Source organism: Thamnophis sirtalis, unplaced genomic scaffold (assembly GCF_051295495.1).
Source record: "Thamnophis sirtalis isolate CommonGarterSnake01/CBP01778 unplaced genomic scaffold, rThaSir2_p1.2 scaffold_4, whole genome shotgun sequence".
In the NCBI taxonomy this organism is placed as follows: Eukaryota; Metazoa; Chordata; class Lepidosauria; order Squamata; family Natricidae; genus Thamnophis; species Thamnophis sirtalis.
In genome coordinates this window covers 141,459,821-141,468,687 of record NW_028261384.1, presented here as the reverse complement: position 1 = coordinate 141,468,687, position 8,867 = coordinate 141,459,821, and the positions used below count along the sequence as shown (strand labels likewise).

General features: G+C 50.2%; 1 protein-coding gene across 1 annotated transcript; it reads right to left on the bottom strand.

Moving 5' to 3' along the window:
* Positions 1-350: 350 nt before the first annotated feature.
* On the bottom strand, positions 351-8,494 carry LOC106548704 (thialysine N-epsilon-acetyltransferase). Its single transcript, XM_087712125.1, has 6 exons — positions 8,257-8,494; positions 6,312-6,363; positions 4,649-4,732; positions 3,021-3,122; positions 959-999; positions 351-841 (listed from the first exon to the last, which is right to left on the bottom strand). Exons 1-6 carry the CDS (start codon positions 8,317-8,319, stop codon positions 638-640), a joined length of 546 nt encoding a protein of 181 aa, XP_087568251.1. The 5' UTR covers positions 8,320-8,494; the 3' UTR covers positions 351-637.
* Positions 8,495-8,867: the final 373 nt, after the last annotated feature.

The following is an 8,867-nucleotide window of genomic DNA, read 5'->3' as shown; positions in this document are numbered from 1 at the left end:
TCTTTAATTCCATTCCGCATTCCATATTCTGCATTCTTTAATTCCATTCCAAATTCTTCATTCTGCATTTGCATTCCGCATTCTATATTCTGCATTTGCATTCTGCATTCTATATTCTGCATTCTATCTATATTCTGCATTCTATATTCTGCATTCTGCACCCACAATCCTGCATTCTGCATTCTATATTCTGCATTCTATCTATATTCCGCATTCTATATTCTGCATTCTTTAATTGCATTCCACATTCTTCATTCTGCATTTGCATTCCGCATTCTATATTCTGCATTCTATCTATATTCTGCATTCTATCTATATTCTGCATTCTGCACCCTAAATCCTGCATTCTGCATTCTATATTCTGCATTCTGTATTCTGCATTGGCATCCCGCATTCTTCATTCTATATTTTCATTCCAGATTCTGTATTTTGAGTTCTGCATTCTGCATTCTTTTCGAAGGAGATGGGGGAGGGTCAAACTTCGGCCTTCCAGAAAGGAACAAGGGGGGGATATTCCCCCCCCCCAAAAAAAACCAGTGCACAGGTAGGGGGATGGATGGAGGGCCCTGAGTCACCCCTTTGGAATTGCACTGGCTAATCTGGGGGGGTGGGAATTGGAAGTGGGGTGTCGGAGTGTCTAAAGCTGCAAAGGGACGGGGTTCGGCTTGGCTGCCCTTTCTTCCACCAGCTTCGCAAGGGGCCCCCTGTCAATCCGGAAGACGTGCCAGTTATCCTGGAGGGTGACATCGATGGCACCCCTCTTGTGGTAGAAATCGGGCGTGGCCGGATGCTTCTGGGCCGAGATGAAGCGGAATTGGGAGCATCCTTTTTCCAGGGCAATCTGAGGATAGGAGGTTAGAAACCAGGTTTGTTTTGATTCGAGAGGGGGGCCCTTAAGGGCCCGTGGACTGGAACGGGGGAAGACTTGCTGGCTAGACTGCCCCCCCGTGGGTCTTACCTTGGCTGCTCGGTTCAGCAAGGTGGTGCCAACTCCTCTCCCTGGCCAAGAAGGAGAAGAGAGAGGGGAGGAGAAGAGATGGAGGGAGAGAGGGGGGTAGGAAGGAGAGACAGAGGGAGAGAGAGAGAGAAAGAGGAGAGGAGAAGAGAAGGAGGGAAGGAGAAGGTGGAGAGGGAGGGAGAAAGAGGAGGAGAAGAAGAGAGAAAGGGGGGAGAGGAGGAGAGAAGGAGGGAGAGAAAGAGGAGAGGAGGAGAGGAGAGGTGAAGAGAAGGAGGGAAGGTGAGGCGGGTTGGGAGGGAGGGAGGGAGAGAGAGGAGAAGAGGAGGGAGTGAGAGAAAGAGGAAAGGAGGAGAGAAGGAGGAAGAGAGAGGATGGGGAGGGAGAGAGAGAAAGAGGGAGAGGAGAGGAGAAGGAGGGAAGGAGAGGGTGGAGAGGGAGGGAGAAAGAGGAGAAGAGAAGAGGAGGGAGAGAGAGAGGAGAAGGAGGGAGAGAAGGAGGAGAGGAGGAGAGGTGAAGAGAAGGAGGGAAGGAGAGGAGGGTGGGGAGGGAGGGAGAGAGTGGAGAAGAGGAGGGAGGGAGACAAAGAGGAGAGGAGGAGGAGAGAAGGAGAGAGAGAGAGAGGATGGGGAGGGAGGGAGAGAGAGAAAGAAGAGAAGAGAAGGAGGGAAGGAGAGGGTGGAGAGGGAGGGAGAGAGAGAGAGGAGAGGAGGAGGTGAAGAAAAGGAGAGAAGGAGAGGCGAGTGGGGAGGGAGGGAGGGAGAGAAAGGAGAAGAGAAGAGGAGGGAGGGAGAGAAAGAGGAAAGGAGGAGAGAAGGAGGAAGAGTGAGGATGGGGAGAGAGAGAGAGAGGAGAAGAGAAGAGGAGGCAGAGAAAGAAAGAAAGAGGAGAAAAAAAGGGAAGGAGAGAAGGGAAGAGAAGAGAAAAGAGGGGGGAGAAAGGGGTGAGGGTGGGAAGGGAGAGAGGGAGAGAAAGAGGAGGAGAGAAGGAGGGGGAAGGAGAAGTAGAGAAAGGAAAAGAGAAGGAGAGAGAGAGAAGAAGAGAAAAGAAGAAAGGGAAGAGAGAGAGAGAGAGAGAGAGAAATTTAATATATATACAAAAATGGACTTTTATTGTTAAGTAAAATTTGTTTTCATTATCTTCTCCTTTAAAAGAGGTTCATTACACCTTGGAATGTAGGATGATGGCTTTTCATCTCGTGGTCGTTAAGGGTGGATTAGACGGCTTTCAACCGTTCCTAAACTGAAAAGATAATTTACAGAAGGATGTCCGGAGAAGACAAAGATTCTTCGTCTAAACTGGCATCTGGTTAACTCACTTCAAACAAAATTTGGGGATGATTTCCTGTGCAAAGGAAGAGCTACTCTCCTCTCGTCCCGCCAACTTTCCGTTTCTCTCTGTGTTGCGTGAACTATAAAAAAGGAATGTAAGATAGATCTCTGTTGTGACCCGGCAGGAGCCGTTGGAGCTGCCGCCAGACTCCGACAGCGAGAGGCCCTATGAGTCGGCCCTGGAGGAGGTGAAGGACCCTGGACAGGGTGCTGACTCCGAGCAGGGCGAGGAGAGACTGGTTGGCCACCAGGTGGCGCCGGAGCCTTGGATCAGTGGGGAGGAGACAAGAGGGAGTGCTCCGGAAAACACCTGTGAGTTGTTCCGGGATGCACGCCATCGAAAGGCTACTCGGCGTCAAGAACAACGGTGTAATTACAGGAGGTGATTGCACTCAGCTGGTGGTCATTAAGATCCTCTCCTGATTATAAAAGAGACTGCTTGTGCCCTTCTTGCAGAAGTCAACGTTAGGGACTAACGAGAAACAAACTTGGCACGCTGGATTGCTGCCCGAGTTTGTTGGCATTGCCGCCAAGTTTTGTAGGACTTGCCGCCAGAGTGCTTATCTCCTTGTTTATGTGGCTTGCGGCCAACGAGAGTCTGGACTGATTAAAAGAAACCTTCTCATTTACGTCGGTTTCGGCTTTCGTTCCTGGACGGAGAAAGGGGAGGTCGGAACAGATCTCGTAGAGAGAGATCCCGCTTTATGAGGGCCAGCCCCGGATTTCTCCCCTACCTCTGAATTCCGGCATCACGTAGAGATCTTCGCCGAAGAGAATCGGGCCGTCCCAGGTGCAGTAAGTCAGGTAGTGGAACTGGTAGCCGACAATGGTGTGTCCTGGAGCGGAAAAAGAGCAGAAAACAGCGGGGGACGGAAAGGAAGGATGAACCTGGATTCTGCGGAGGGGATGGGGAGTGCGATGGCTTCGCAATTCTCGGGGTGGGGGGGAATTTAATGCACCTTTCTCGCTGGGGCAAAATGCGAGAGTTTTCTTGGGTCTTCACGGTGATGTGTTAAGGTCTCTCTGCCTCTCTCTCTCTCTCTCTCTCTCTCTCTCTCTCTCTCTCTCTCTTTCTTTCTTCCTGTCTGTCTTTCTTTCTCTTTATCCCTTCCATCCTTCTTTCCTTTACTTCCCATCTTTCTTTCCTTCCTTTTTCTCTCTTTCTTATTCTTCTTCCTTCTCTTCTCTTTCCCATCTCTCTCTTTCTTTCTTTCTCTTTATTCTTCCTTCTTTCCCTCTCCTTCCTATCTTTCTTTCCTTCCTTTTTCTCTCTTTCTCTTATTCTCCTTCCTTCTCTTCTCCTTCCCATCTCTCTCTCTTTCTTTCTCTTTATTCTTCCTTCTTTCCTTCTCCTTCCCATCTTCCTTTTTTTCTCCTACCCATCTTTCTTTCCTTCCTTTTTCTCTCTTTCTTATTCTCCTTCTCTTCTCTTCTCCTTCCCATCTCTCTCTCTTTCTTTCTCTTTATTCTTCCTTCTTTCCTTCTCCTTCCCATCTTTCTTTCTCTCCTTCCTTTCTTTTTCTCTTTCTCATTCTCCTTCCTTTCTTTCCTTTCTTCTCCTTCCTATCTTTCTTTCTTTCCTTCCTTTTTCTCTCTTTCTTATTCTTCTTCCTTCTCTTCTCCTTCCCATCTCTCTCTCTTTCTTTCTCTTTATCCTTCCTTCTTTCCTTCTCCTTCCCATCTTTCTTTCTTTCCTTCCTTTTTCTCTCTCTTTCTTATTCTCCTTCCCTTCTCTTCTCCTTCCAATCTCTCTCTCTCTCTCTTCATTAATTCATTCATTTCCCACCTTTTTTGGTTTTTACAAGTAAGTTGGGGCAGTGAATATATCTATGACTCTTTCCTCTTCCTATTTCCCTCACAACAGCCCTGTGAGGTGGGTTGGTATGAGAGAGAGGGACTGGCTCAAAATCAGCCAGCTGTCTTTCATGCCTAAGGCGGGACTAGATCTCCCAGCCTCCTGGTGATTGGCCCAAAGTCACTGATCTAGCTTTCATGCCTAAGGTGGGACTAGAACTCCCTGTCTCCTGGTGATTGGCTCAAAGTCAGCCAGCCAGCTTTCGTGCTTAAGGCGGGACTAGAACTCCCAGTCTCCTGGTGATTGGCCCAAAGTCACTGAGCCATCATTCCTATGGTGAACTAGAACTCACAATCTCCTGGTTCTTTAGCCTGGCACCTTCACCACTAGACCAAATTGGCACCTTTTCCATTTCTTCGGGCACCGCAACCAACCCAAAGTTGTTGATAAGGCATATGACATATTTTTGCCTTGCCCTTCAACCCCCAATTCCCACGGTCCATCTCTGGCCTTGGCTACCCCCTCCTCCCCTCCCCAGCTAGGGGAACCCCTGGTCTCTCGCCGTACCCTCTTTGCTTTTCCGTGCGGGGGGCACCTCGGCCACCAGGAACCCGAAGATGGCGTCTTTTTCGAACCCATCCTTCTCGAGAGCTGCGGAAAGTTCAGACAAGTTGATCAAGTTTAACAGAAGGTTAAAGTTTAAACCGTTTGTTCGTCGATTACGGCGAGCTAAGCGTTCCGTTTGATCTCTCCGAGAATGGAGCGAAAGGTGGTGGTGGTGGGAAATATTTGCAGCACCGACACACAAAAGACACACACACACACCCATTTTTAAAAAGCTGGCTGGGAGATCAGAATTTCCGACGGTGGCTATATATTTTTTACGAATTAGGAGAGAGAATCTTTGCATTTTATACTTCGATAAACGAATAAAAAAAGTTTTCATTGAAAGAGAGAGAAAATCCAAGGCTCGCTGGCACCCGTTCTGGAGATTACGATTTAACAGTTTGTTACAACAGAATAACAGAGTCGGAAGGCACCTTGTAGGTCATCTAGTCCAACCCCTCCCATTTCTGACAGATGGCAGTCCAGTCCCTTCTCGAAAGCCTCCAAGGATGAAGCTCCCACAACTTCCTCCACTTAGAAAGGAGGCTCCGATTTCAATTTCCTAGTCCCCTTTTAAAAAATCTGTACAGCTAGTCCTTGACTTAACGGCCACAATGGAGCCCTAAATGTCTCCTTCCAAGCGAGAGAAGTCCTTAAGCGAGTTTGGTTTCATTTTACGACCTTTCTGGCCACCGCTCTTCAGCGAATTGCCGCAGTTCGCCACACGGTTGTTAAGTGAAGCTGACGTTGCTTGTCCGAGGGTCGCCAAAGGGGGGCTCACATGACAAGACCCCTCCCCCCAGGATGTTGTAACCGTCATAAATAGGAGTCGGTTTCCCCAGTTGTTTGAATTTTGATCACGTGACCGTGGGAATGAGGCAACGGTTGTTAAGGGTGAATAACAGCCGTACGTCGCTTTTTTTTCAGTGCTGTCAGAACGGTCACTAAATGGATTGTGGTAAGTTGAGGACTATATGTGTTTGTAAAAAAAAAATATTCAGGTGTTCTTTGAGTTTAAGTCCACTTCTTGGGAGCGAGCTGGGAAATCAAATAAAGCAATCTAAAAGACACTGATCCTTTCTCGATAACAGCGATGGGATTCAGCCGGTTCGGATCGGTTCGAGCAAACTGGTTCGCTCCCACGATCAGCTGGGGAGGAACCAGTTTGCTCCGACGATCAGGGTTGGCCCATACAGGTAAACTTATAACCACTCACTTAACAACCTTTCAAAATTAGAATGGCACTAAAAAAGGTGACTTCCGATAAAGTTTCACACTTACGACCGTTGCTGCATCACATGATCAAAAGCCGGACGCTTGGCCCTTGTATTTACGACGGTCGCAGCATCTCCGGGGTCGCGCGATCCCCCCCTTTGCGGCTCTTTTGACCCAGCAAAGTCCACGGGGAAGCCCGATTCACTTAACAACCGTATGGCTCACTTAACACTGCAGCGATTCCCTTTAACAACGGGGGCAAGTGGGGTGGTAAGAAGGGGAAAAAAGACTCCCTTCACTGCCTCACCTAGCAACAGAGGTTACGGTCGCAAGAAGAGGACCTTGGTCCCGTTAAGCACTTTGGTGGAGTTTTGGTTGCCGCATAAAGATGGTAGAATGTGTGTCTTACCTTCTGGGGAAATTGTCACCTGGCGGAGCGCTTTGTGAGACAACGCCAGTTCCTGGAAAAGATGGAAACACTTGTGAGTGGACCAGAACGTTCCGGGGTCTTCTCCGCGGTCTCCACAGTGGGGAGATTCGAAAACATAGTCCATGTCTCTGTCCTCTCCATCCATCCACAACTTTTTGACAACTTCTTCTCTGCGTAAGAAAGTCTTCAACAGTAGTGAAAGACCGAGAGAGTCCTTCTCTCTCCATATCCCACCCAACTCCATCCATCCACCCAGTGGTGGGTTTCACGTTTCATCGCCAACCGGTTTGCCCCACCTGCCCCACACTTGCTTCGCAGTTTCACACATGCGCCCAGGAAGGTGGAGGACCTCAAGTCCTACTGGAGATGGGGTCGTCATTGGAAGAGTCGGACCAGAGTAGAGACAGGTCTTCATGGAGAACATCTAGTTAAAGAGTTGACACCTGCCTTGATGTTCATCCATCAATCAATTTCTCATTGAGGTAAGCCATCCAACCTCCAGAGAAGTCCATAGTGATGGGACAGGGGGAAGGGGAAGAGAAGAGGACACCCAGAAGAACGGTGGATGGACTGAGTGGTGTAGTGGGGGGAAGGAGAACACCATTAGAAGACAGTTAGAAGGATCAGGTTGGAGACAGATCTTCGTGGAGAACGTCTACGGGATCAATCAGAAATGATCGGATGGCAGAACATCAATCCACGGGAAGACCCAGCTCTCTTGAGAAGCCCATGAAGTTGGAAGGCAGGAGAAAATTAGGAGGACCAAGAGCAAGGGGGAAGGACTCAGTTACAGTGGGGATAGAGGACCACTAAGAGCTGAAGGACCAGGATGGAGACAGATCTTCCTCTGGGAGGTTGTTGAGATTGACACTACCTTGATGGTCCTCATCCATCAATCAATTTCTATTAAGGCAACGCTTACAATCTCCAGAGAAGTCCCATAAGCGTGGGAAAGGTGGAGGAGAAGAGGAGGACAATCAGCAGGAAGGTGGATGGGCTGAGGTGTGTAGTGGTGATGGAGACACCATTAGAAGACCAGAAGAACCAGACTGAAGAGATATCTCAACATCCAAGAAGGTCAGAGACATTAACTTGGGTGGGCTTCAACTATCAGAAACTACCTTGCTGGCTGGGGAATTCTGGGAGTTGAAGTTCACCCAACTGAAAGTCTCCACGGTTCAGAAGCCACCTTTAGATGCTCACATTGGATTAATGCGGAGGTGTGGGATTCAACCGTTTCGGACCGGTTCGCCCGAATTGGTAGTGGAAATCCCGGTTCGGCCCACCCTCCCACTTCGTCTCTGTGCTGTCCTATTAGAGCAGGGGTGGGTTTCTCGCCTCGTTCCAACCGGTTCGGTTGGAACGGGGCCGGCGTCGTCCTCGCGCACACGCGCGGCGGGTGCGCACGCGCGGCGCACGCGTGTGTACTAGCGTCTGTGCGATGCTCCAGCTGCTCCTGGAGGATCGTGCAGGCGCTGTATGCGTCCTGCGCATGCGTGGAAGCGCAGAACTCGTCAAAACCGGGTAAGGAGCGTGGGCGCACGCGTGGGCCCTTCGCCGTTCCCGGAAGTTACTTACTTCCGGGTTCGCCGACCAACCGGTTCGCAGGGACCGCCGCGAACCGGTTGAAACCCACCCCTGTATTAGAGGCATGTTTTTGAGGCAGGAGGCATGCGCAGAAGGCACACGTGTGAATAATGCGTATGTTACTCACACACTCGCGTACGTACGGAAGGGAGCAGGCGCACGAACGGAGAACCGGTGGTGACAATATGTGGAACCCCACCGCTGGATTCATGGCACAGAAAGAATCAATGCAACGGAAAACTTACGGTCAATCTTCACCCCACCGCCTACTCCTCCTGACCCCTTGAGACCCCCCCTCTTCTACTCTTTCCACCCTCCTCACCGTCCCGATTCTCACCCTAACGAGCCGCATCACATCCCGGACGTCCCGTCTGGCCCAAGGACGGACGAGGAAGCTCATGGTGGCCAGGAGACGCCTTGAAGGACCTGCCGTCGTTCCTCTGACGGACGCTGGTCCTTTAAAGCCCAGGCTTGACCCTTGGACCCGTTGCCGGTCGGTCTTCTTCTTCGCTCGGATCAGAAGTCACATCTTGATCTTTAACACCGATCTTCACGCCGTGCCCTGCGGACGTCCTGTTCCCCGCGGCAAATTAACATTCTTGGGCACTGATCTCTTTCGAACTTGGCTCCGTTTCGGGCTTTGTCATTTTGGAATGACTGCCAAGCGTCCCTCGTGGGCACTGGACTTGTGAGGCCACTGTCCTCCTGGGCACTGGGGTCATCCTTGCCAGGTGAATCCGGCACGTGGCCTCAAGGGGGTCCGTTAAAGGCACAGAATCGGCATTTCCATGGCATGGAAACCTCGTTAGTGGGAACCTCAGATAGATAGTGCCTTACCCATAAAATCCGGCTGGGTGACTTTGGGTCAATCACCAGGAGACTGGGAGTTCTAGTCCCGCCATAGGCATGAAAGCTAGCTGGGTGACTTTGGGCCAATCACCAGGAGAC

Coding starts and splice junctions, on each gene's coding strand:
- LOC106548704 (XM_087712125.1), bottom strand. CDS start 8,319: ATGAGCTTCCTCGTCCGTCCTTGGGCCAGACGGGACGTCCGGGATGTG. Junction 6,364..8,256: donor ATGTGATGCGGCTCGTTAGG/GTGAGAATCGGG, acceptor CATCTTTTCCAG/GAACTGGCGTTGTCTCACAA. Junction 4,733..6,311: donor GGTGACAATTTCCCCAGAAG/GTAAGACACACA, acceptor AACTTTCCGCAG/CTCTCGAGAAGGATGGGTTC.